This window comes from Podarcis muralis, chromosome 3 (genome assembly GCF_964188315.1).
Source record: "Podarcis muralis chromosome 3, rPodMur119.hap1.1, whole genome shotgun sequence".
NCBI classification, from domain to species: domain Eukaryota; kingdom Metazoa; phylum Chordata; class Lepidosauria; order Squamata; family Lacertidae; genus Podarcis; species Podarcis muralis.
The window spans coordinates 18,053,301-18,081,017 of record NC_135657.1 but is presented as its reverse complement, the minus strand read 5'-3'; the positions used below and the strand labels follow the sequence as shown (position 1 = coordinate 18,081,017).

At 46.2% G+C, this 27,717-nt stretch overlaps 1 protein-coding gene across 4 annotated transcripts in view; it reads right to left on the bottom strand.

Annotated features, from left to right (window-relative positions):
* The window catches only part of MERTK (MER proto-oncogene, tyrosine kinase), a 52,107-nt gene extending 26,585 nt beyond the window's left edge, over positions 1 to 25,522 (bottom strand). The window contains exons 1-8 of one of the 4 annotated variants that reach the window (XM_077925501.1): positions 25,113 to 25,522; positions 21,810 to 21,863; positions 19,081 to 19,528; positions 17,439 to 17,539; positions 15,466 to 15,639; positions 11,675 to 11,761; positions 7,005 to 7,120; positions 53 to 236 (exon numbers count right to left, since the gene is read on the bottom strand). In XM_077925501.1, the coding sequence (XP_077781627.1) occupies positions 53 to 236; positions 7,005 to 7,120; positions 11,675 to 11,761; positions 15,466 to 15,639; positions 17,439 to 17,539; positions 19,081 to 19,528; positions 21,810 to 21,863; positions 25,113 to 25,164 (1,216 nt within the window). In that variant the 5' untranslated portion in view covers positions 25,165 to 25,522. The remainder of the gene's footprint in view (positions 1 to 52; positions 237 to 7,004; positions 7,121 to 11,674; positions 11,762 to 15,465; positions 15,640 to 17,438; positions 17,540 to 19,080; positions 19,529 to 21,809; positions 21,864 to 25,112) is intronic. The other 3 variants (XM_077925499.1, XM_077925500.1, XM_028724922.2) reach the window with 3 other exon arrangements.
* Positions 25,523 to 27,717: the final 2,195 nt, after the last annotated feature.

The following is a 27,717-nucleotide window of genomic DNA, read 5'->3' as shown; positions in this document are numbered from 1 at the left end:
GACGCTTCAGGTTACAGACTTTGCTAACCCAGAAATAGTTTGTTTTACTTACCTCCTTCTGTTGTATTGGCAGTTATCCACGGGCTGAAGGCAGACCAGCCTACTTCATTCATACAAGAAACACGGATGTTATAATCCTTCACGGCCCCCAGATTCTGAATACGGTACAGATGAGGGGGCACAGAAGTGTTGAAAACCAACACAGAGGCATTGCTTGGTGCAAAAGCATCCGTCACCTGGAATGAAGAACAAAAATGGTTAAGGCAAAGATGATTCAGCAAGGAGTTCCAAAGCTACTTCCAAATTATCCACCAGCAGCCCTGTGTAATTTGCAAGAGAAATGGCAAGCCCACACTCTCGCCACAGAAAATAAGCATGTTGAACGGCAAGGAATGGCTCATGGCTGAGCACACGGGGAAACTTTCCCTTCCACAGAGTTACAGCAAATGCCCAAGGCAAGAGGAAGAGAGGTTTCAAGGCCCAACACAAGCTTCAGAAACACATTTGGGGTCAAACCAAAGTTTCTCCATGCGTTACTCATGTGAATAGGGAAAGCAACGAGAAATTCCTGAATCTGCCTAAGCCTAGCTCTCACCTGAGTCATAAAATGAGCTGCAAATCTTCACAGTGAGGGCTTATGTGACTAGAGGTGTCCAGAGAGAAAACAAACATACAAATCACTGTAGCTAGAAAATAAGCAAGGCAGGGAGAAACTAGAACCCTTATCCCTGACATGCTATCTTTTTGTGTGCAGGGTGTCTGCTTGTTTGTTTTCGCAAAGACACTTAGTCTTTGTATTTAGCCACGTGGTTTCCCACCTGCAGCCAAATAAAAGTGAAGGCAATGATTCTTACCTTCACCCTGAGTGGAGAACCATTTTTCTCTGTTTTGTTGCCCCTCTCTCCAATTATCATTAAAACAAGCCAAGTACATTGTACAAGGGATGTGGGTGGCGCTGTGGGTTAAACCACAGAGCCTAGGACTTGCTGATCAGAAGGTTGGCGGTTCGAATCCCCGCGGCGGGGTGAGCTCCTGTTGCTCGGTCCCTGCTCCTGCCAACCTAGCAGTTCGAAAGCATGTCAAAGTGCAAGTAGATAAATAGGTACCACTCCGGCAGGAAGGTAAACGGCGTTTCCGTGCACTGCTCTGGCCAGCGGTTTAGTCATGCTGGCCACATGACCCGGAAGCTGTACGCCGGCTCCCTTGGCCAATAAAGCGAGATGAGCGCCGCAACCCCAGAGTCGGCCACGACTGGACCTAATAGTCAGGGGTCCCTTTACCTTTACCTTTACATTGTACACGGCACATTTATCTTAATTTTTTAAAAATTTTCTTTTTGCAAAACCCAGTCTCATTCTCCCCACCTGTATTGCTCAAATCTAGTCTCATCTCTGGCAACGTTCACTTCAGTGCTGCACACCACCAGACAGAAAACGAAAATTAAGCAGCCCTTGATGCTACCAGATGCTCTGGCAGGCAAATACAGAAGAGTAATCAAAACCAGCTGTTTCTGTTTTGGGTGTATTACATTTGCCATCACCTTACTGGGTCTTGTGTTCCCAAAGGTGTCTGAGGCCATTTGGACCAGGGAAAGGAACCAAACCAAATCACACAGCACACCGCCTTTTAAAAACATCAACACCACAGTAATTCTGGCCTGGTTTTGTGAGTATCAAATGCTAAGAGCTCTAAAAACGGTCTTGCCTTGGGGATTTGGAATGCTCTCGAATTCAGAAATTCTCTTCCTTTATTACAGTATCTGTAAAGTGGCCAGTTACAGAATATTAAGTCATAGGGTTTCTTTAAAAATATTATTATTTTCCAACCTATTTCCGGAGTTTCAGCAGGAATGCAGCATCAAATACCATTGACGTGACAACATCGAGAAAGGAAAATCATCACCCTGTTCCTGATCCACCCACCGCAACTCACAAAAGCAGCTTATTAGAGTTTCCAGAAAGCAACTGGTGCTGCTTAAGCTGATACTGTGGAAATATCACATAGGAAACGCAATAACCAGGCTCACAGATGCTTTTATGTTTCGGCACTAGAAGGAATACATCTGTGCAAAATGAGATATGGGGGAAAATATGCCCTGACCTTTCTTAGGAACAAGTCCCAGCTAGAGGAAATCCTGATGCTGCCCAGTTATCTGCATGTAAGGGCACTTCCTCAGCTGAATGAAACAATTATTTAAAAGCGGAGCATGATCACAAAGGGTGGCCTGCTGTGCGGATGTGACTCTGCACCCCTGCATTGCCCCGGACGTTGGGTTTCTGCCTGCATCCTGGGGCTTTCCATTGGTCTACAACCAGCCATGGAAAGAACAGGGAGCAATGGGCTTGTGGCTTCCAGCCAGGAGTTCTTGTGACCTGTTTTAGCCAATCGTGGCAGCTTCGGAGTGTGTTGCTCGGTCACTGATCCATGAGATCTTGTGGCTCTGCAACGGATCTCTGGCTGGGGTTTTTCTCTGTTCTGCACAGAACCTAGCTGGTGCAAAAATTTATTTTATAACTAGGGATGCTGGCGAATTCTGACGGAAACGAGAGCAGAAGTCACTTATTCATCCAATGTCCAGAATGGAAATCAATCCAGCGAATATTTACTCTTGCTGTTGCTTTTGGTCTGCAAACAATACACCATTGAATTTAAGCCCCCTGCCATTTGCATCGAGTTTCCTTTGCATTTAAATGAATGGAGTGGAACAACGAAATTAAATGGGTTGCATAATTTCACCACAGCGGGCAGCAAGATGAACAGCATAGTTTGTGGCAGAAGGCGGACTGCAGCAGAATGGAAGCGGCGGTGCATGTGACAAATACAGGGAATAATAATAATAATAATAATAATAATAATAATAATAATAATAATAAATTGTATTTATACCCCACCCTCCCTGGCCAGAGCCAATGCCTTCTTTCATTCCTTTCATCCCTTTACATAGGGATCTACTTGGTCCATTGAGCTAATATTGTCAACATTGACTGGCAGCAGCTCTCCAGGGTCACGGCCACAGTCCCTTCGCAGTCCTACCAGGAGATGCCAGAAACTGAAGCAGGTACTGCCTGCTTGCAAAGCAGAGGTGGTAGTCAACTAAGTTGTACTCAGAGTAGACCCGTTGAAATTAATGGCCACGAGTCTATTAGGTCCAGGGACGCGGGTGGCGCTGTGGGTTAAACCACAGAGCCTAGGACTTGCTGATCAGAAGGTCGCGGTTCGAATCCCCGTGATGGGGTGAGCTCCCGTTACTCGGTCCCTGCTCCTGCCAACCTAGCAGTTCGAAAGCATGTCAAAGTGCAAGTAGATAAATAAGTACCGCTCCGGCGGTGAGGTAAATGGCATTTCCGTGCACTGCTCTGGTTCGCCAGAAGCGGCTTAGTCATGCTGGCCACATGACCCAGATGCTGTACACCAGCTCCCTCAGCCAATAAAGCGAGATGAGCACCGCAACCCCAGAGTTGGCCATGACTGGACCTAATGGTCAGGGGTCCTGTTATCTTTACTATTAGGTCCACTAATTTCAATGGCCCCATTTTTCTGTTTTCCAAAAGTGTTTTCTGCCAGAAACGATAGTGGTGAGGAAAGAATCAAGGGAACAGGTACCTGCCACCTTGCTGCTGTTCTCCTAGTCAAAATCACCCCTGAAAAATCTTTTTTTAATAAAGAAAAGAATAAAACAGTGCTGTTAGGATACAGTCGAAACATATTAAAAAATCTCCAGTAGCACCTTAGAGACCAACTAGGTTTGTTCTTGGTATATGCTTTCGTGTGCATGCACACTTCTTCAGATCCTAACAGATACTGTTAGGATGCAGTTACTTGAGTTTGTGTATAAATGTGCAGCTGGACACTAATGAAGTTGTGGCTCTGTAGCTTATTGCCTCCAACCGGAGAATCCTGTTGCTTTTCTGGCAATCGCTAGCATGCTTTCGAAACATCCTTTTCCCCATCTCCAGCAGCAAATCAGTCTCCTCCCGACCACTCAGAACATGCATAGGTGTTTCGTTGCCTGAACTAGCAGCTTCCATGGGATGTGGGTTGCCACCAGCAGCATAATGTAAAGAGCAGAATGTTAAACAGAGCAGGGAGACTTTGTTCACAATCCCTGTCCAGTTGCAAAGTTGGCCGGTTATCTGCTCTCAGCCTAACCTCTCCTGCAGGGTCACTGTGAGGATATGAGGAAAAACTTCTGCACTGCTCTGTGCTCTTTGTCTGGAGGGAGCATGGGTTGAAATGGCAGCAACGGAATAATTGAAGCATCCTTGTGTTTTCGAGGTCATAAACGCTGGATGGCAAGAGTGTTGTTCCTCGTATCCCATTTCTCCAGGCGAAATAAACAAGCAAACGCCCCCTGATTCAGCATTCAACAGCTACATTAGGGGCTGCAGCCCTAATATACAGGCTGCCTCCACCCCCCAGAAATCAATGGGATGCAAGTTGTTTAACCATGTGGAGGATGGCAGCTCACAAATACCCTCCCCCCAGGAATTTAGGATGCACAAACTGTTATTGTGAAGCCGGCGGCTTCTGAGAAACCCCAAACGCCAACCGCTTAGATACCAAAACTATTTGGCTGCGCTCCAACATCCACACAGTTCTGTTCATTTGACACGGCGTGACCGAAGGGAAGCGAGATAAAATGCGTTCAGCGTTACTGTGAAATGTGTCAAATGCTTAAGCAGACGGTGCCTCGCTTGATAACTTCTGGCCATTTTCAAACTGCAGAGCGTTTCGCCGGTACAGTTTGAAATAGTTAAGGCAGAATTCACAGGAGGGGCAGGATCCAACCTGTTGCTTTTTTCTCCAGCCACCATCCCAGCCAGAGGGCACTCGAGGCGACATGCAATAAAAGCTAAACTCATCGCCATAAAACCCAGAGTTAAACATTTAAGAACAGCAACAGGAAAACACACAGACACCCGGCACACATTAAGCCAGCGCATTCAACAACTTGGCAAACAAAAAGTTTTCTGCTTCTAGGAAAAGCATTAAAAAGAAGGGACCTCATCTGATCTCCTGAGGAAAGGAGATCCAAAGTGTTTTCTGTACAATATCATAAAAGAATAGGCAGCTTTCTAACGCCAGGTCAGAACATTTAGCTCAGTACTGCCTACACGGTCTGGCAGCAGCTCTCCCGAGGGTTAGACAGGTTTCTCTCCCAGGTATGCAACTGAACCTGCGTTCTTCTGCATGCAAACTACCATCATCTTATAGCTGTGCCAGCTTGGAGATGGGGGGGGGGGCTCAGTGAGAGCCTCTTGCTCAAGGCTTCCCAAAATCTGGCACCAGTAACTATACAGTTCCGACCCACACTGTTGACCAGGGCAGTTTGTGCGTAGGCAGCCTTTGGGTGTGTGCACACAGACTCTGGCACAAAGGATGCCTAGAGCATGTGGAGTTTGAAAGCCAAGCTAGCAAGTGCCACCTTGTTTCTCTTCACTGTGCACTCAGTTACACCTGGAATGGATGTTTGCAAAAAGCTTACGTATCAGATCCTGAGAGCAAGGGCAAAAGATAGGCATTGCTTGTGCCTGTCCCAGATATAGAACCCCTTTGCGCCTGAAACTCGCCCCTCTGGGCACATTTCAGAAGTATTTTCATAGAATCATAGAATCATAGAGTTGGAATAGACCACAAGGGCCATCGAGTCCAACCCCCTGCCAAGCAGGAAACACCATCAGAGCACTCCTGACATATGGTTGTCTACCATTTTGAGGTCTACCAGTTTGGGCTGGCCCTCAATGCTTTGGGTTAGGTCTGCAAAGGATTTGTGGGATGACAAGGTTTCATTCTGTTACGCTGGGATCTTCTGCTCTTGTTCTCCCCCTCAAGCCTGACGGAAGGGGTGGGCTATGGATGTAAGTAAATCAATGAACTCAAAGGGAGCTGTGTTGCCATTTCACCTGCATGACTGAGCCAGTCATCACCAGACGCTTGCTGTTTAATTTCTTGCAGGCAGACACTGAAGGAGTTGACGCCAGGCTTTTGTACCCTGAACTCATAAAATGGACAACAGCCACTTGGACCTCGGTAGCTCGGATGACTCACTTATGAACTCTGATCGGAGTTCCTCCTACATGTGCCACCCAGAATTCTCTTTAAGAAGAACTGAAAATGCCAGTTGCGCATATTCCTCCCAGCTATGAGGAAGGGGACTCTCTCTTTTTATTTCCATCCACCCTTTCTTTCTTTTTCTTTAGCCAAGCCTGGCTTCCAGGAACCCAGGTTATTAGAGGAGAAGCAGTTTATTCTTTATTTTCAATTTTATTCCTTGCTTTAAAAAGAGCCTCAAAGCGACTTACAAAAAAAATAAAAATATGATAAAATAACCCAAACAGTAAAAATCATACTTAATGCTAAAAAATGCAAAGTATCATTTCCAGTCCAGCCCAAAGATGAACACGAAGAACAGGCCGAAAGAACAAACCACGTCAAGGTCCAAATGGCTGCTGACCATCGCAGGGTCTAGATATATTTCCCTTCTGCATAACACTAGTTCTGTTTTCAAGCTTCCCTTTGCAGGAAGGCAAACTAAGACATGCAGGGAAATCCTGATTTGCAGCAGTGCACCCAGAAGAATTGCCACATCCCTCCATATTCTGCAGCCTTGCAACAGAGGGCAGGGAAGTACCAATGACTGCAACGTTTATGCTCACTTGCTTGGGAGAAAGACTCAACAGGACTTACTTCTGAGGAGATTTGTATATACAGTGGTACCTCAGGTTACATACACTTCAGGTTACAGACTCCACTAACCCAGAAATAGTACCTCGGGTTAAGAACTTTGCTTCAGGATGAGAACAGAAATCATGCTCTGGTGGCGCAGCAGCAGCAGGAGGCCCCATTAGCGAAAGTGGTGCTTCAGGTTAAGAACAGTTTCAGGTTAAGAACAGACCTCCGGAACGAATTAAGTACGTAACCAGAGGTACCACTGTATGACGCCACTGGAAGTACCATCAGGTAAAAGCAACCACACAAATGCTGAACAACGAATAAAGGCATACCTGAACTCTGCAGCGGCTCAAAAGCGAATAGCCATCGAAGCCTGGGACCCAGGACACTGCTATCGTGTGAGCTGTTCTGCTCCTCACTTGCACCTCAAGAGGAGGGGAAGGGATTCCTGCATTAGAAAGAGCAAGATCTTCAGCAATAGTGCTTGAATATGGCAGCCAGCACAACACACACACACACACACCATTGCCAGACCTTCTGGACACCATGCAAAACCATCAGAATTGCTTGATTTTATGCGTAGGGGAGGGGGCAGAAATAAAAACGGCCAAGCTATCTGCTTGCCAAATTATGACCAGACAGTGCCCACTATCCTATATGGTGGTTTTCTCAAAATCAAATTCCACTGTATTCTGTGGGGTTTAAGAGTCTGGGAGTGTGCTTAGGATGGCAGCCAAAAAAGACATTTAGTAATAAAATAATAATAATAATAATAATAATAATAATAATAATAATAATAATAATAATAATAATTTATTATTTATACCCCGCCCATCAGGCTGGGTTTCCCCAGCCACTCTGGGCGGCTTCCAACAAAATATTAAAATACAGTGGTCTGTTAAACATTAAAAGCTTCCCTAAACAGGGCTGCCTTCAGATGTCTTCTAAAAGTCTGGTAGTTGTTTTTCTCTTTGACATCTGGTGGGAGGCCGTTCCACAGGGCGGGTGCCACTACCGAGAAGGCCCTCTGCCTGGTTCCCTGTAACTTGGCTTCTTGCAGTGAGGGAACCACCAGAAGGCCCTTGGCACTGGACCTCAGTGTCCGGGCAGAACGATGGGGTGGAGACGCTCCTTCAGGTATAATATGATTTTGTGTTTGTATTTGTTCCTCTCCCTTCCTCCAAGATGCTCAGAGTAAGTTTACGTGGTCCCCCCCCCCACATCCCGGCCTGCCAAGCACACACCCCACAGTTTTTTACTCACAACCGTTGCAGAGGGGAGAGTGCTATTGCATTCAGGGCACTGTGAGAACAGGATGCTAGACATCCAGTGGCCTGATCCTGCAGGGATCTTCTTCAGTGCTTATGCCTGCAGGGATTTGAACTCAGGTCTCCTGAGTCTAAGCGCAACACTCTAGCTCAGGTATGAGAAAGCTGTGGCCCTCCAGAGGGTGGACTTCAGTGCCCACCCGTGTGAGCCAGCATGGCTAAAGATCAAGGATAATGAGAGTTTTGGTCCAGCCACAACTGGCTCCCCACGTCTGATTTTGCAGCTTCAAAGCACTGTTAAGAAAAATGACACTACAGTCACAGGGTTAAGTCTGAGCTCTGCAGCATCCTGACCACTACCTGGGACTCTGGTTTTCACCTAAGTGTTGCTCTTCTGCTACGGAGGAGAAAGTGCCCATGAAGGACTTTAAATAAGTGTCTGAAGGTCTCTTCTGTATGAGTGTTCCAGACAAGGCACTTTCTGCTCCCACAAACACACACTGCTCCTGACTATACATCTACACATCGTCACAGTCTGGTTTTAATGAATTTTGAGTTATACAGTTTGATTTTTAAGTTGCTGTTAGCTCCCAGAGCAAGCTAGAAACTCAGGTAATTTTAGAAAAATAATAGAAACAGTGTTATCCAAACCAAAAGCCAATCAGTCTCAAGCAAACAAGAGTGTCCCCCCCCCCCAAAGGCTTGGCAACCAGTTTATTCAGGGATCACCAACCTTGAACACATTTGGAGTCTTGAGAGAGTGTTTTGGGCAACAACCCCCACCCCAGTTGCTTCTCTCCCCCTTCCCCTGAGTCACCACTACTCTGACAGGGAGGAGAGAGAGAGAGAGAGAGAGAGAGAGAGAGAGAGAGAGAGAGAGAGAATGTGTGCATACACAGACATATTGCTTGCTTTTCCAGTTGAATCTGGGTAAAAGTCAGATCCATTAGGATAAATACAGATTTGTGTGATTCTGCTCAAGGTTCCCCATCCCAAAAAAGCCAGCATCAAATTAAAGTTTACATCAGTAGACTGTGCAATAAAAAAATCAAAGATCTGGTTCTTGACAGTACCACAATACCACTGATCCAATTTACAGATCTTTATGGTTTTAAATAGGATGACAACAAAAAACAACCAATCACAGAACAATCAACCTATGATTGTGGGTTTGAGAGAATCCCTTGTAAAAATGATGAGAATCCATAAGGATCTGTGCCTCGGGTCCCATAGGGGAAAAAATCAGGCAATTTCAAAATCTGTTTTATGGTGGGTGGAACTGGTTGGAAAGAAATAGTGGAATAACTATTAGTTGACCATTTGAGGAGTTACAGAATTATGAACTATTTTTGGAACACATTGCAAGAGACATTGCAAAGCAGAGCTAAGTAGGATCTCTGTTCAGGACCCAAAATAACAATTTGCCTTATTTAGAAGTAAACTGCGTTCTTTCTGAGTCCTAAATCTAGGAAGATCCCTGGAGAGCAAACAAAGGAAAGGGGATTTTTATATTTTTACATTAGGCTGCTGCTGAATGGAATATCTTAACAAACTTGAGCATCTATCCCAGCATCTTTAAAAAAAAATCTCTCCCACTACATAAAGTCCCCTACACTGTGTGTCAATCAGGGACAAGAGGATTTACTTCTGCCCAAAGTAAATTGGGGCCAATCATAACAGATAAAACATATGAATTTAAATCAATCTATTTGATATTCAGCCCCATCCCAAATCAACAGACCCCCATCATGCTTCCAGTGACATCAATGAGAGCCAAATAGGACCTAGAGCAGAGCTTTCCAAACTGTGTGTTGTGACACATTAGTGTGTCAGCTGCAGTGTGTTGTGCAAACGCTCCCTGCGCTCCTCCCGGGGCTGGAAAGGGGTTAGTTTAACCTCCGGTTTGCTAGTAAAACCGAATTACTGTGTCGTGAGATGATGCATGTCTAAAAAGTGTGTCATCAGCATGAAAGGTTTGGAAAGCTCTGACCTAGAGGTTTCTCCAAACATTGCAAGGGCAGAGGCAGCGAGAATCATCGCCTTGACATGGCTGTAAGCACATGCAGGGTCAGGGACGAGGATTCCTCTTCGTTGGCTGATGGAGGTGAGGACCCCGAACCTCAAGAGGAAAGGCATGCAGGACTAGCCCCCCCGACTCCTGCTACCAGTCGAGACCTTCAGGACTGATGCTTCCTTGGCCTGAGGATGTAGCAGTGGTACCCTCTGACTCAGAAGACTCCACTGTAGAAGACCCAAGAGGACCTGAGACTCCATTGCTCCATCATTGTAGGAGATTCCTGGAGCCTTCATCACTGCAGGACACCATCCTTGGGGCAAACCTGTTTGCCTTTTAACCCAAAATTCCCTAAATTGCTCTTCCCGAAACAGTGCACAAACTGAAATACAGCTATTCTAAATGGTCACTCTTCCAAATTTTGTGGTGGCAGTTCCCCAAGCAAATGAGGTGTACAAATATGTGTCTATTAGCATAATAATAATAATAATAATAATAATAATAATAATAATAATAATAATAAATTTACTATTTGTACCCCACCCATCTGGCTGAGTTTCCCCAGCCACTCTGGGCGGCTTCCAACAAAGATTTTAAAAAGTATGTGTCTTACACCAGCGTGTGAGGAGACACTGCAACAACATCGGAGAGTCATACATATAAAATTCACACAGAAACACATCATTGCTTATTTCAACTTGCTTGTGGAAACAACTTGGAGGCTATGAAAGAAGGAAGGTTAACAACAGGAAGATTTAAAGGAACTATTGGAAAGACTATTCAAGTCGGCAGAGATATGAGATGATCAAAGCCCCTCCGAACTTGAAGCATGGGAAGTCCTAACAAAAAAATTTATAATTTAGGCAGACTATTTGGACTATTTGATATGTATTTGTATAATTTGGAACATTTAATGTGATTGGATTGGATTGTTAAAATGGGAAACTTAATAAAAATGATTTAAAAAAAATAAAAAAAATAGTATGTGTCTTAGGGAAGATAGCATGCAGAAATGCTATTCAATAATAAAAAATCACTTATTCCAGCAGGCATTTTAAGGTAGTGTTTGGGCCTCCTACGAAAGGTGCAAGAGCCTTATCTTATTTTCCACCTGAATGTTGGGGGTCATAATGTAAAGGTAAAGGTAAAGGTACCCCTGCCCGTACGGGCCAGTCTTGACAGACTCTGGGGTTGTGCGCCCATCTCACTCAAGAGGCCAAGGGCCAGCGCTGTCCGGAGACATTCCGGGTCACGTGGCCAGGGTGACATCGCTGCTCTGGTGAGCCAGAGCCGCACACGGAAACGCCGTTTACCTTCCCGCTAGTAAGCGGTCCCTATTTATCTACTTGCACCCGGGAGTGCTTTCGAACTGCTAGGTTGGCAGGCGCTGGGACCGAACAACGGGAGCGCACCCCGCCGCGGGGATTCGAACCGCCGACCTTGGGGGTCATAATGACAGATCTGCAAATTTCAGTCTGAATCATCTTTCAGGCTCCACCTCATCGCTAACGACAATTGTTGAGAAATCACGCAGACCAAATGCTGTCCAGAAATTGGCCGTGCAGCTTCCCACTGATATACAGGCAGGTTCTCAACACTCCCCTTGTGCTCATCACAGAATATCTGAACCTAGGCCAGTTGGAAGCAGTCAAGAATTGCAGGCGTGCACCAGCAAGGCTTTAGCGGGAACAATCAAGCTCATGTCATACTTATGGCTGACCTTTTATATTGATTCGGGCTTCCGTCGATGTAGCCACACCCTTCACGTTATGAGCTTCGCAGTGGAAAACGGCGGTTTCGTTAAGACCTGCAGCCCAATTAAAACAAGGTGATAAATCATAAAATCAAAGTAAGGCGGAAGAAAACGAGAATCTCAGCAAGGTGGCCAACGGGAATGTGACAGAGGAAGAAAGAAAAAGCCATTGAAACCACTTCTCCTCCAACTCGGCTTTCTTCCTGAACACAAGACCACAGAAAGAAACCCGACTCCCAGGTGTTGTTTGTGACGATTTGGATAAACATCTCGAGTGTGGCACTTTGCTAACCGCAAGGGAGATTCTCTGTGGGAAAGACTGGCTCATTTTCTTTTCTTTTCGTAAAATTATTTCCCTTTGCCAAAGAAGTGATTGAACACTTTGACGGAGCTATTTAAAGACCTGCCCGTGCCGTCTGCTGTAGATATGGCCAAGCGGAGAACAAAGTCATGAAATGGAGAATGTTTGACAAACCGTCAGTGAATAAGAGAGGAAGAAGAAGAGTTTGGATTTGATATCCCGCTTTATCACTACCTGAAGGAGTCTCAAAGCAACCTACATTCTCCCTTCCCTTCCTCCCCCACAACAAACACTCTGTGAGGTGAGTGGGGCTGAGAGACTTCAGAGAAGTGTGACTAGCCCAAGGTCACCCAGCAGCTGCATGTGGAGGAGCAGGGAAGCGAACCCGGTTCACCAGATTATGAATCTACCGCTCTTAACCACTACACCACACTGCCAGCTCGGTTGCTTTTACAGCAGCAGCCTTCCCCAGCTTGGTAGCCTCCAGATGTTATAGACTAGGGGTCAACAAACTTTTTCAGTTGGTGGTCAGTCCACTGTCCCTCAGACCTTGTGGGGAGCTGGACTATATTTTTTTTTTTTTTGGGGGGGGGGGAAATGAACGAATTCCTATGCCCTACAAATAACCCAGAGATGCATTTTAAATAAAAGCACACATTCTACTCATGTAAAAACACGCTGATTTATGGACCAACTGTGGGCCGGATTTAGAAGGCAATTGGGCCAGATCCGGCCCCTGGGCCTTAGTTTGCCTACCCATGTTATAGACTAGATGGCAGGAGTCCTAAACATCAGGGGATCTTACATAGGACTTGCATAGGATTGTATTGTAAGGCTATCCTATACACACTTACTCAGGAGTTGACTATAGTCAGACATTCTTCCAATCAGCACTCAAATATGTGTTTTTTAGACACTTGGGCTTGTAGAAAGGGCAATACAAATTTTTTGTTACTACAGTGGTAAAAGGGACCCCTGACCATTAGGTCCAGTCGTGTCCAACTCTGGGGTTGTGGCGCTCATCTCACTTTATTGGCTGAGGAAGCCGGCATACAGCTTCTGGGTCATGTGGCCAGCATGACTAAGCCGCTTCTGGCGAACCAGAGCAGCACACGGAAACGCCATTTACCTTCCCACTGGAGCGGTCCCTATTTATCTACTTGCACTTTGACGTGCTTTCGAACTGCTAGGTTGGCAAGAGCAGGGACCGAGCAATGGGAGCTCACCCCGTCACAGCGATTCAAACCGCCGACCTTCTGATTGGCATATTCTAGGCTCTGTGGTTTAACCCACAGCGCCACCCACAGTGCCACCCGCGTCCCTACTACAGTGGGTTAAGTACTTAATTCGTTCGGGAGGTCCGTTCTTAACCTGAAACTGTTCTTAACCTGAAGCACCACTTTAGCTAATGGGGCCTCCCGCTGGTGCCGCGCCGCCGGAGCACTATTTCTGTTCTCATCCTGAAGCAAAGTTCTTAACCCGAGGTACTATTTCTGGGTTAGCGGAGTCTGTAACCTGAAGCGTATGTAACCCGAGGTACCACTGTATAACCACTGCTTTTCCATTCATTCATTCTCCTTTAAACTCTACCTAGGGTGGCCAGATGGAAAAGAGAACAGGGCTCTTGTACCTTTAATAATTGTGTGCATGAGATGGATGTTCACCAGGTAGCCAGCTATTAAAGGTACAGAAGCCTTCTGTCTTTTTCCCCATCTGGCCAGCCTAGTTCCACCTAAGATGGAAGGTTCTGGCTTTGGGCAGAGGTAAGATTCACTTCTTGAGAAGCAACAAAGCCAAAAGCAGAAGAGACAACTGAGATCCCCCCCCCTTTTTTTTATGTTGCTTGGGTGTAAAAAGAACAACTTGTCCTTCTCAGGCACAATGTGATCCACCCAGCCCTGTCGTTGCCCTCCCTTTTAGTGGGGCATTATTCCACCCAAGCACTTGTTGAAACTGTTGTGAGCTGAACAAGCAGCAAGGCTTGGCAGAATTCGCCTTGTGGCTTCTCCTCCTGTGGGAAGTGCTGTGCAGTCTGGCTGGTGGGTGGACAGAGTTATTTGTAGATGGCTGGGGTGACCTGATTTTTAAAAAGACAACTTCCTTCTTTTACTTATTTTCTTTTTAAAACCAAGCAAGAAAAAATTTGCAGAGCTTAAACAGCGGGAGTTTTCCTGATGTTTTAAGGTCTGCAACCTTTTCCCCCCTGCCAAAAATCTGTATCTCTCCAGGGATAACTCAGCGGAAGGTTCTCTTCATTCCAGCTGAATCACGGGAAGATTAAAATACCACACTTGGAATCACGTACCCAAAGTTAGATAATTTAACGTTGCCTTAAATTCTGATTGATTTCATTTATTAATCCACCCATCCCTCCTCCACCTTGGAAGAAGGCAATTTTAAAACTAGCCTGCTAAGAGGCTAGCAGCTTGCACTTCTGTGTTGGATAAAAGTTCTCCTCAATGACCAGCATGGAAACACAGACTAGTGTCTTGGCAGGCTAGTAACTTTGGTAAGTTTAATTTACAAGGCTGATAGAAGCACAGGAAGCTAGAGCTGGGCTCCTTGCTGTCATCTAGTCCAACCTTCAGGTCATTGGAGGAATCGCGCAGCTACAACACCCCTGAAATATGACTGCCCAGCCGCTGCTTAAATACCTCCAGTATGGAGAGCCCTCCCCATTGTGCCAAGGCAGTTTCTTCCACTGCCAAACAGCTGTAACTGATGTGAGGTTTCCAGCCTTCTTCCTGCAACTCCTAATAAATTTCTGAAGAACCTCAGATTTCCCAAGCATGCAGTTTGCAAGGCCTTTGGCTGAAAGCCAAGCAAGATAAGCAGCAGCTCGCTTCAGAAAACAAGACGTGCGGCCATGGAACGAGGCGAGATTTCATTCAGGTCAGCAGAAAGTAAAGCTCAAAAGAAACACTGCAATCGAAGGCAATCCCTGGTTAACTGGAGTTCGTCTTCTTTCTCTCTTCGAGTTCTCAAACCTTGAAAGTGACTTCACTGAGAAAATTAGCTAAGCTATTTAAAAATGGTTAAGAAAAAGGAAATGCCTACCACATTCTGCAATACTGAAACGATTTTCTCCAAGGCTTTGGTAAGAACCAGATAAGCCACTTGAAGGGACCACACCCATTATAACAATCCTTTAAACCAAGGAAATTGTGTGGCTATCTCAAGGGGGAAAAATGCCACAAGGGCTCCTCCTTTTCCCCCAGCAATAGCTCTCTAGAACAGCCTTCCCCAACCTTCAGTTCCCAGAAGCCCAGATAAAATGGTCCACAGTCAGGGATGCTGGATGCTGTGGTCCAAAGTATTTGGATGCCATCTGGTTACAGAGAGCTCCTGCACCTTTAATGCTCAGCAAGCGACACCTGATGAAATTCCTTCTTCAACATACCAACTAAAGACACAAGAGCCCATCAAAGGGACTTGTCTCAAAAACGATTCGGCTCACCTGGCACAGCCAAGACAGAAGGAGAAATGTCAGCTTTCTTGGTAATTTGGCTGCTGTTCCAATGCCAGTGAATCGCAATGGGCTCAGGGGGCCCCACGGCATGGCAGGTGAGATTGAAGGGCGTGTTCCGGGTCACGTTCAGCCCCTGGGGCTGCTTAATGAAATACGGCAGTCCTGCCACGCAACAGGAGAGAAAGGATGGTTAGGCAGACTTAAGAGACCAAGTGCAAACTCCAAAGAGCAAACTGTAACGACACAGATCAATAGGGATGATCCCATCATGGCAAACTTCAGATCTGGAACCTGGGTGGCAGGGTGTATCCTGGGTTTTTTTCCCCCAGCGCAAGAGTGATTATGTCATCTGCCAGAGAGCCAAGGGCAACTGGCAGACCCTCCTTGCTCCTCTGGCAAGTGAATCAAAGTGATAATGAGGCTTTAGCATAAAGGAAGGGAGAGAAAGAGACTAATAATAATAATAATAATAATAATAATAATAATAATAATAATAATTTATACCCCATCCACTCAGGGCAGCTTTCAACAGAACACTAAAATACAACAACCTTTTAAACATTAAAAGCTTCCCTAAACAGGGCTGCCTTCAGATGTCTTCTAAAAGTCTGGTAGTTGTTTTTCTCTTTGACATCTGGTGGGAGGGCATTCCACAGGGCAGGTGCCACTACTGAGAAGGCCCTCTGCCTGGTTCCCTGTAACTTGGCTTCTCGCAGCGAGGGAACCGCCAGAAGGCCCTCAGCGCTGGACCTCAGTGTCCGGGCAGAACGATGGAGGTGGAAACGCTGCTTCAAGTATATTGGGCTGAGGCCGTTTAGGGCTTTAAAGGTTAACACCAACACTTTGAATTGTGCTCGGAAATGTACTGGGAGCCAGTGTAGGTCTTTTAAGACCGGTGTTATATGGTCTCGGCGGCCGCTCCCAGTCACCAGTCTAGCTGCTGCATTCTGGATTTGTTGTAGTTTCTGGGTCACCTTCAAAGGTAGCCCCACATAGAGCACTTTGCCGTAGTCCAAGTGGGAGATAACTAGAGTATGAGGTGGACACTTCTTTCCTTTCCTTTGATGCCCCCTACCATTTTGAATGGTAACACTTCTTTTGCAAGAAAGCTTTTAATTAGAAACGCGAACTGATGACGTACCTTTTGCTAAAGTGTTTGACAAGTCGACCCCGTGGAATCAGAGATAAGCACCACTGAGATCAATGGAGCATCCCAAATTTGTGTACTCCCCTATGCGAGCCACTGTGATTTGCTCCCAACACTTCAAAATTTACCACTGCATGGAAAGAGTCCCAGATTCCTTATCCCTGGTCTAAAGAGAGGGTTTCCTCGAGGAAGCCCCACTACAGTTCACAAGCACGAGAGAACTGTCCAGAAAACATGGTTCTGCCTCTGACGGCACAACTCTGTGCACTTCTACTCAAGAAGGAAATACACTGCCAGGTATGGATTGCAGCATGATCCTGACTACCTGGGCATAGGGAAAGTGAGAAGCCAGGAGGCAATACTGACCAGGCGATCCTGCAGTTGAAACAAGGATGCCTGCCCTCTGTTCTGGAAGCAGATGGATAAAATACTGTATATGCATTTGCCTTTTTGAACGTAACATGGGTTGCAAACAGAAGACCATTCATACAAGGGGTCTTTTCTCTCCCCGTCTCCCTCTTGCAGATCCCTTTACTCCTCAAAAAGCTTCTCCACAGGATCGGGGCGATCTACTGACCTTTGTAGGCTACGCCATGTGGGTTTGCCGGAAGATAATGGGGAGAAATTGCCTGAAAATGGCATCTTCCTCCAGGTTTTTATGAAATTCCCCAGATTGGTTCTGCATTTAGTTCAATTTTTTTCTTCCAGTTCTCTTGGAATAGTCACTCTCATATTTGTTATACAAAATCTCCCAAGCTAGCTATTCATCCACAGTTTTACATTATCAAGTGCTTTCTTTCAAAACTAAACATACCTTCCAACAGAACCAAAATAGGATCTGACACGATTTCTTCGCTGTTGACTGTCAGTTTGCAGGTGTAGGACCCATTATCAGAGCGTAGGACGTTGGGTATACTGCATGGGAGAAGTGGGGGAAAGACTTCAAATTTGGGTTTTTTATTATGAAAACATTTCTATTCCACCTTACATACACAGTAAGAAAACCTTGTATCCTCCCCCATGCCCAAAAAAGAACAATAAAATTGCAATTCAAAACAGAATGGCCAGTAAGTTAATAAGAAACCAATGGATGGTATTATTATTATTCAATACTACCGAGTGCCAAGAAGACATAAAAGTTAATTGCACACAATTGTTAAATTATGGGATAATTAAAATATACTATAATTAAAATACACAATAAAATGATTCAATTGAAACATTAAAATATAACTGCCCATGATTAAAATGTGCAATAAAATAGCACAGCAATAAAAACAGCAGGCTTTTGGCTGTGAGTCCTAGAAGACCTGCTCCCTTCCTTTGCAAGCCTTTTTCCACCTGGCCTGGAAGGGTAAGGCCCTGACTGACTCCAGCTACAAAATATGAGACTGCTGAACAGAATCTTGGACGGTGCTGTTGTTTAGAGAGTTTTGTTGTGGGTGGGGGGTTGTCGCTGTGAAATTTTTGTATCTTTATTTTGTATCTGATGATTTATGTGGCAGTTGTTCGATCTAGTTGGTTTGGTTCAATTTGATATTTTGTTCATTCTTCATGTCTACTATTGTTATGTCTGCAGTTATGTAATTTTTTAATATGTTATAAACTGCCTTGAACACAGTTTTAACTTTAGAAAGGTGGTATACAAATAAAATGATTGATTGATTGATGGTAAAGACATCAGCGTAAACAGGTGCATCTTCGGAGGCCGGCGGAATGCCAATTAAGATGCAGCATCCCATGGAATGCAGTTCCTGCTTAAATACAACACTGGTGAAAAAGCCTGCCTTTGCATCAAAACAAACTAATCAGCCATGTTAAGGTTACGTGGGTTCAATCTGTTGGTTTTAGTGTCCTTACTGGGCCATGGAGTGGCCAGTAAAGGCGCAAGAAAAAGAGAGAGTTTTCAGCAAATGCCAAAATTGCATCAATGCAGGCATTTGTTACAATTCAGGTAGACCAGGGGTCAGCAAACTTTTTCGTCAGGGGGCTGGTCCACTGCCCCTCAGACCTTGTGGGGGGCCGGACTATATTTTGAAAAAAAATACAGTGGTACCTCGGGTTAAGTACTTAATTCGTTCCGGAGGTCCGTTCTTAACCTGAAACTGTTCTTAACCTGAAGCACCACTATAGCTAATGGGGCCTCCCACTGCCGGAGCACAATTTCTGTTCTCATCCTGAAGCAAAGTTCTTAACCCGAGGTACTATTTCTGGGTTAGCAGAGTCTGTAACCTGAAGCATATGTAACCTGAAGCATATGTAACCCAAGGTACCACTGTAATGAACAAATTCCTATGCCCCACAAATAACCCAGAACTGCATTTTAAATAAAAGCACACATTCTACTCATGTCCCAAGTCTCCTGAGGCTTTATGATTCTAACTCGTGCTTTTCCATATTTTCAAGATATTAAGCAGCTGCTGACCCGAATTTTGAACTGCACAGAGGCTACTTACTTGAAAGTAGATATCATGGTGGTCACTTCATTGTCATCAAACTGAAAATACTGGCTGGCTATCCTGTCAGCGCCAACGAGCTCCTTCCCATTCTTCCACAAGGAAATGAGCGCCGAATCGTGGTTGATTAGCCATTTAGGAACACTGATAGAGCAATTAAACTTTATGTCCATGTGCTCAGCAACCACGATACTTCCTACTGTAGGGTTGAATTTAAACGACCCAAGAGGGTGCGCAGCGTTGCTTTCAGTAGACGTGAGCTTATTCGTTTTCACAGTATTGGAGTCTACGGGACGTGTCGGTGCATAGATTGTGGGAGTGCTGTTTATCCTGACCTCCAAGGAGCGGGGAAATTGGTGTGCGCCATTTGAGTCCTTTAAAGGTGAGTGTGATTTTACGGGTGCCGACGAGTTGAATCCCTTCGCTTCTTGTTTCGCTTCAACAGGACCTGCAAATTAAGACACATGGTTTTGTCAAGTTTTTTGTTCCAACATTCCCCCTTACCTACAGCATCTTGCCTTTGTCTACACTGGACGATGGAATACAGATTATCAGATGGTTTGAGGTTCTTGACAAGGGAGGCAACTTTGCAAAGAATCATAGACTTGGAAGGGACCTCAGTGAAGGCTGGGCCATTGGGGCAAATGGGGCACTGCCCTCTCTCAAACACAGCCTGCCTCCATGTATCCTACTCAAGTAATAAGTTATACATTTTAGATAATATCTTGACCCTGGATCCTAACAGCGCCTTTTCAACCTGCAAATTCTTTTCCGCAAATCTATATTTTTTAATCAAGCTTAAATATTACACTCAATTGTTGATAAAATAACCAATCTGTCACATGATCTTTTATCTCTCCATACTCTTTCGATTTGTAATCCTCCCCAGTGACAATTAGCAGGTCTCTATATGTACTCCATGGACATGGGTGGCGCTGTGGGTTAAACCACAGAGCCTAGGACTTGCCAATCAGAAGGTCGCGGTGTGAATCCCCACAATGGGGTGAGCTCCCGTTGCTCGGTCCCTGCTCCTGCCAACCTAGCAGTTCAAAAGCACGTCAAAGTGCAAGTAGATAAATAGGTACCGCTCCAGCAGGAAGGTAAACGGTGTTTCCGTGCACTGCTCTGGTTCGCCAGAAGCGGCTTAGTCATGCTGGCCACATGACCCGGAAGCTGTATGCCGGCTCCCTCGGCCAATAAAGCGAGATGAGCGCCACAACCCCAGAGTCGGTCACAACTGGACCTAACGGTCAGGGGTCCCTTTACCTTTATATGTAATCCAGTCTGTCTGTATTTTATTTTTTTCCCCTTGCCAGGGCTTCTGTTGATGACAGCCACATCAGTGTTTTCCTTTCTAATAGGTTTTTATATTTCCCCCATACCCTAAAGAGATTTTTCCTGATTACGTGGTTTGAAAAGCTCTTATATATCCTAGCCTTCCTGTACCACAGGCACGCATGCCATCCAAATCTTAGATCATGCCCTTCCAGGTCTAACAGGTGGCTGTTCTTTAGTAAGATCCATTCTTTCAACCAGCATGAACATGATGCGTCAAAGTAAGTCAGGGAGGGCAAAACTACCTCTCTCTTTGGTGTCAAACATAATTTTATGTTTCATCCTGGGTTTTCTTCCCTGCCAAATAAACTTAAGACAGATCTTTCTGCCATTTCTTAAAATTTTGAATATCATTAACTATAGGTACCATCTGAAATAGGAATAGCATCTTTGGGAGTATATTCATTTTTATTGGGCGTTTTGTTTTGGTGACAGTAGCCCTGGTTTAAGGAGCCATTTGGTGCTGAGTTCAACCAAAATATATCATCCTGTAACTGAAGTCCATTCTGTCCCTCTGGGGGAAAGGAGTACCAGCCTTTGCCCTCTTTCATGTGGCAGCCCTCTGGTGATTTCAAGAGTGCTGCTACCATGCTCCTTCTCAGCTGTCCTGCTTCTCTGGGTTACACAGATCCAACAACATCCACTTTTCCTCATAGGATTTCACTCCACCGACCCAGAGGGCTAGCTGTGCTAGGCCCATCTGCCCTGTACATTTTAAACAGTATCATACCAACAGCCATGGCTTCCCCCAAAAAATCATGGGAACTATAGTTTGTTAAAGGTGCCAGGAGGGTGCTGGTATCCCTCACAGAGCTACAGCTTGTAGAGTTCCCTCAGAAGAGGGATTGATAGTTAAAACTATTCTCCAGTTTGCAGCTCTGGGAATTGTGGCCATCCATTCTGCAGAAAGAAAACAGGAGGGATTTGCGCTGTGTGCCCGAGCAGCAAATGAGTAAGTGCTGTTCAGCAAAAACTGAAATGCAGCACGCCTGAATATGCTTAATAATTAACTAAACTTTTTGCTTGAACTTTGCCTGTGAAGAATTGTGAACATTCGTCCCAGTTGCTCATGGCTACTCAAGGATTTGCAGCCTCCACTGTTGAAGGGCAAAAGACACCCACAAAAAAACAAAAAACCAGTCATGCAAGTACAAGCCAAGGAAGTCTCTTTCCCCATCTGCACTATGCCTTTAAAGCAGTATCGTACCACTTTAAACCGCCGTGGCTTCCCCCAAAGAATCCTGGGAGCTGTAGTTTGCCAAGGGTTTCTGAGAGGACCCTATTCTCTCCATGGAACGACAATTCTCAGTGTGGTTTAGAAACCAATCTCTTTTCCTTTGTGAAAATCACATCTATAAAACCAGTAAAACTTTAAAAAACGAATACAGTCATACCTCGTGTTGCGTGTGCTTCAGGTCGCGCGATTTCAGGTTGCGTCCTGCAGCAACCTGGAAGTACCGGAAAGGGTTACTTCCGGGTTTCGCCGCTCGCAGACGCGCAAAATGACATCATGCACAGGTGTGGTGAATCGCGACCCGTGCATGCGCAGACGCGGGTTGCATTCTGCTCATGTTGCGAACGGGATCCGTTCCGGAGTCCCGTTCGCAACCAGAGGTACCACTGTATATGTTATGGAAAGATATGTGTTGGCAGGTTTTTCAGGAAGCTTTCAAAACAACGTGGTGATGACTTCTGCCTAATGCCAAAAGGCAGGGAGTTCCAAAGTTTAAGCTCTGCCCACCAAAGGACTGACTTTTCACCAATGCGGAACAAACATTACGGGGCACTTGTAAAAATCCAAGTTTTACTTCCGGTTCACTTCTGTTATAGGCAAGATTGCATCTATGCCATGACTCGGGGGTGTAGCACGGGGAGCCCCGAGAACATGATTTTGAGAGGACACGAATGAAGCACCCCCATGCAGGGATCTCTAACCTGCCTGCTGCTGGGGGTCTCTGGGCCCCGGAGCCCGGCCTGGCCTTCCCGCCACGGCCCCAGCCCCCTTGCTGAATGACTGCACAGCTAGTCCTGGGGGGATGCGCCCGCCAAGGGCTATGTCAACCGGTCAGGTTTCCCCCTGCATGGGCAAGCAGGAAGTGTAGCCCTGTGAACCCTCCTTGCCCCACACCTGCCCAGCGGGGGTAAGGGTTGGGCTGGGCGTGTTGGGTTTTGTTTACCCTCCGTGCCCAGCCCCTGGTCCCACCTGGTACAGTGGTACCTCAGGTTAAGAACTTAATTTGTTCTGGAGGTCCGTTCTTAACCTGAAACTGTTCTTAACTTGAGGTACAACTTTAGCTAATGGGGCCTCCCGCTGCCGCCACACCGCTGGCGCGCAATTTCTGTTCTCATCCTGAGGTAAAGTTCTTAACCCGAGGTACTATTTCTGTAACCTGAAGCGTATGTAACGTGAAGCGTATGTAACCCGAGGTACCACTGTACAGTGGTACCTCAGGTTAAGAACCTAATTCATTCCGGAGGTCCGTTCTTAACCTGAAACTGTTCTTAACCTGAGGTACCACTTTAGCTAATGGGGCCTCCCGCTGCCACCGCACGATTTCTGTTCTCATCCTGAGGTAAAGTTCTTAACCCGAAGTACTGTTTCTGGGTTAGCAGAGTCTGTAACCTGAAGCGTCTGTAACCCGAGGTACCACTGTACATGTGTGCACACATGTGCACACCAGGTGCCAGAAAAGGACACAACGCTGGTGCTATGACTTCACCAGAGTAAGGGGAAAAACCACACTGAATGTTATGTTTGGAGTCGAATACGGTTTCCCTGGACAAAGAATATTGGGAACAGTAGTTCACACCTCACAGAGCTACACTTCCTAGCACCCTTAGCAAATGATAGTTCCAGGGATGCTTTGGGGGAGGTCATGGGCACTGAATGTGCTTTAATATACAGTGTGGATTTGCTCTATGTGGCATGCATTTCCTATCATATGCAGACGTGCCGCGGAGCATTATATTCAGTGGTACCTCAGATTACAGATGCTTCAGGTTACAGACTCCGCTAACCTTCAGGTTAAGAACAGTTTCAGGTTAAGAACAGACCTCCAGAACGAATTAAGTTCTTAACCCGAGGTACCACTGTAATTTCAGTTCTTTGCATGTGCAACTTGTAACATACAGTACATGCCTTGTTAAGGAGTGAGTTTATTTGGTGCACACATCCCGCTGCAGTGTGTATGTATATCTAGGGCCTCCAAGAAACTCAGATGAGAATCTTCCCCCCCCTTTTTTTTAACAAAGCTTACAAAAATCTTGTGAGGGTAGGTGAAGGTGAGAGGCAGACCACCCAAAGAGTTTCACAGCTGAGCTATACTGTAACCACTGACCGTATCACTTGGATTAGAAGCACATTGCGCAATGCAGCCCTTTAAGGCAGGTTGAGAAGGTATGCATGCAATCTACTGCAAGGATAGTAATCTACGGCTATTTCTGTCCACAGCAACTCCTTGGTTTTACGACAATTTTGTTTTGTTTTATTGTCCCCTTTTCTGTGGATTGTTCTTGCGTACGCCGCTTAGAAACGTAAACAATTAAGCAGGAACATAAATGCCTGAGATGAACAAATAAATAAAAGTAAGTTCCCCTCTGCCTGCTTGGCTCCACCCTTCCTCTGAAGGCTGCCAGGGGGGTGAAGATGTGATCCATGGCTGGAGCAAACATCAGGAGGGGATTCCGGGCAAAGTCAATGGGATGGAACCAGTGGCGTAGCGTGGGGGGTGCAGGGGGGGGCCGGCCGCACCGGGCGCAACATCTGGGGTTAGGGCAAATCCACAGGTTAGGGGGCGCAAATCCACGGGTTAGGGGGCGCAAACTACTTGCCTTGCCCCGGGTGCTGACAACCCACGCTACGCCACTGGATGGAACAGAAGTGCCAGGCAGGAACAGAGATGCCCAACAGCTTTCTTCATCCCCCTGTGCTCCCAAAAGCAGCTGCACACCCTCATGAGGTCAGTTATCCATAGCAGCTACACACTGTGTTTATCTCTCTATACATTTGCACACTAAATTTAGGAATTCATTGTATTCCTAGTGACTGTTCAAAAGGAACCAATGGCCATGCACTGCTCCCGCATATGCAATGGAAACTGTGGCCAGAGCAGGGAGAGTGTGTGTTTTGTGGGCTTAATTTATGGAAAGTTGGGGGTGGTACTCAGACCTACCGAAAGGAATGGACCTGCCTTAATCGGGTTTGTTCATTCCAACGAGTAAAAACTTCGCTGAATACCACCCTTTTAAAAACCTTGCCTGGAAGTTAAGGTCTCCCTACTCGAGAAAACTCTATTCCAAGGGATGTATAAGAAGAGATGGAGGCAATCGATCTCTGATCCCCCTCAGATCTCTCTCTCTCTCTCTCTCTCTCCATTCACAGGCAGGTGCCAAGCCCGAGCTGTGCTCGGATTAAAAGCGAGGCCAAAAGTAATCCTCTTCCCCCCGCCCCACTTTTGCAAACTCCCTTTTCGCGCAGAGCCCGGGAGGGTGGAGGGATAACGTTCCCCCCACCCCGAGTCCCAGCGCCTTTCTGGAGCCCATCAAATGCGAGGAAATGAGACGCCCTCCAAAACGAAGAGTTGGAAGACGGGGTAACCCTGCCCGCCCCCCAACAACACCTTTCCGACATCCAGCCAACTCCTGCTCCAGCACTTCGGACGCGTAACCAAACGCGGGAGGAGAAAGAGGCGCCTTACCTTTTGCGCAAAAGGCTGACGCCACCAGCAGCAGCCCCCAAAAGCCTCCCATGGCGACTTGGAAGCGGGCTTGGCAAGCGTCCGATCTGGGCACCGCCGGGTCCCCCGCTGGCCCCGCTCCAGCCCCGCCAGGCCACCTCCAAAGCCGGGTTTCCCTCCGGAGCCGCCGGGCGAAGAGTCCCCCCGGGGCGCACAGACGCCGCAGAAAATCGCCCTCTCCAAGCCGGAGATCGCTGACCCAAAACAAAAGTTCTGGGCGAAACTTGAGCGGAGGCGGGGACGGAGAGAGGTCCCTCCTCCTCCGACTCCGGGGCGGGCGCGGGGAGGCGGATTTCGGGGGGTCTGGGAGGGTTGGCTTCCTTCTGGTCGGGCAAGAGAAGGGGCTCCGATTCCCGCCAGGGGGCGAATAGGACTTGGATGGAGAAAAGCAGCAGGTCGTACAGGAATCTTGACGCGCCTTAAAGCCTCCCCGCGGAAGCTTGCATGGTTGTGGCAGGAGCTTTTACGCGCTTACACACACACACGTACGTACGTAGAGAGGATGGCATTGTAAAGCAGCCCTCGCCATGTTTTGGACGAAAACTCCCCCTCGGATAGAAGTTGTCCAAGGAAGTTGTCTGGAGGGCGCCAGGTTGGCAAAGGCGGCATCTAAACAGGAAAGCCCTGCAATGCAAAGCTGTGACGCGACTGTGCAAAGCTGAAACGTATACAAGACGTGAATCGCGGGCGCAAAGCTGTCAACGTTTCCCTTTTTTTAAGGGAAATTCCCTTATTCCGAATAGGATTCCTCGCAAGAAAAGGGAAAAGTTGACAGCTATGCGCGGGCGTAGCCGAGATTTATTGGGGGTGGGGGGTGGGAGAACTGAGTTATCTGCAATGTTATCTGTTATCTGTAATGTAATGTAATGTAATGTAATGTTATCTGTTATCTGCAATGTCAGTTAGTTAAGTATTTATTTACTTTTTGGTTAATTTAGGGGGGGCAGCTGCCCCCCTGCACTCCCCTGGCTATGCCCATGATGTGAATGGTCACCTTTTAACTTGTATCCATTTGAGCTTCCCACGGTGAAATTTTATCTCTTTTGTGTGACCTTTTGACCCCACTGTTTACGTCCCCCCCCCCCCTCCGGATCCCTTTGTCTGTGTGTGGATCTGCCCGGTTAGAATCCGCTTTGGCATCTGAGGAAAGCTTATACTCAAACATCCTGCTAGTTTCTAAGGTGCCAGAAGACTCCCTTTTATCCTGAAAAGGGAGATAGCAGGATCTCACCTGGCTGCTCAAATTATTGGGGTGGAGTGATGCTAACCTTAGTTAGTTTTAAGCCAACTACAGTGGTACCTCGGGTTACAGACGCTTCATGTTACATACGCTTCAGGTTACAGACTCCGCCAACCCAGAAATAGTACCTCAGGTTAAGAACTTTGCTTCAGGATGAGAACAGAAATCGTGCAGCAGCGACGCGGCGGCAGCAGGAGGCCCCATTAGCTAAAGTGGTGCTTCAGGTTAAGAACAGTTTCAGGTTAAGAACGGACCTCCAGAACGAATTAAGTTCTTAACCCGAGGTACCACTGTATGTGGCATAAGATTTTGATAAAATTGTGGTGAGTCAGGGTTCATTAAGGGCACCTTTACCCCATTTTGATCACAGATCTCAACTTACAAGCCAATGATAGCATTTTAAAATTATTATTTAAAGGGCTTCCCTTTATCTCGAATGTTCTAAACTTCGGGGCAGATCCACATCATGTCTTTAAAGCACATTTAAATCTGTGTCAAATGTGCTTTAATTGGTGTGGATCTGTCCAAAAGGTATACTTCTTATTGCCCATCTCTGTAAAATGTTCTCTTTTGATTATTGATAATACTGCATTTTTAACTTTCTTTTCAGGCAATTGTTGTATCTCAAAGTGGCTCACATAAACTAAAAAGCAGGCCCTGTCATCGGGTTTACAAGCTAAAAGGACCAGAGCCCCAAGGAAAGGAGAAGGGAGGGAAATGTGTACTTCAGGGCTAGAAAAAAGTGGCAAGCTGTAAGCATTTATGGCCATATTCTCACATCATATGTTTAAAGCCGTATAATAACACTTTAAACAGTCATGGCTTCCCCCAAAGAACTCTGGGAGCTGTAGTTTGCTAAGGGTCCTGAGAGTTGTTAGGAGACCCCTAGTCCGCTCAGAGAGTTACAATTCCCAGAATTCCCTGTGAAGACGGATTGTTAAACCACACCTGGGACTAAGTTTATAAATGCACTGGAAGCTGATATCATCTGTGAAAGGCTTTTCTGGCGGGGATGTCGGGGGGGGGGCGTGGAGAGGAAAAAAGGGTTTTCTATACTTTTAAGAGTTTCACAATCACATTATAAAACTGGACAGTTTTGTTTTTTTTAATGGCTCCCAGATTATAGATATAAGCAGTCTGTATATAGTCATGTCTATAGTGCGTCCCAGATATAAAGTACCTTTCAAAATTAAATAAATAATGGTGAGGCCAAGCGGGAGGACAAGCAAATTGTTCCCAGATGCCTTTTAACGTCTGGGAGGGAAAAAAAGAAAATGCTTATTCAGTATACAGTCCAAGCTGCACTACTGGCGGATATTGAATTTC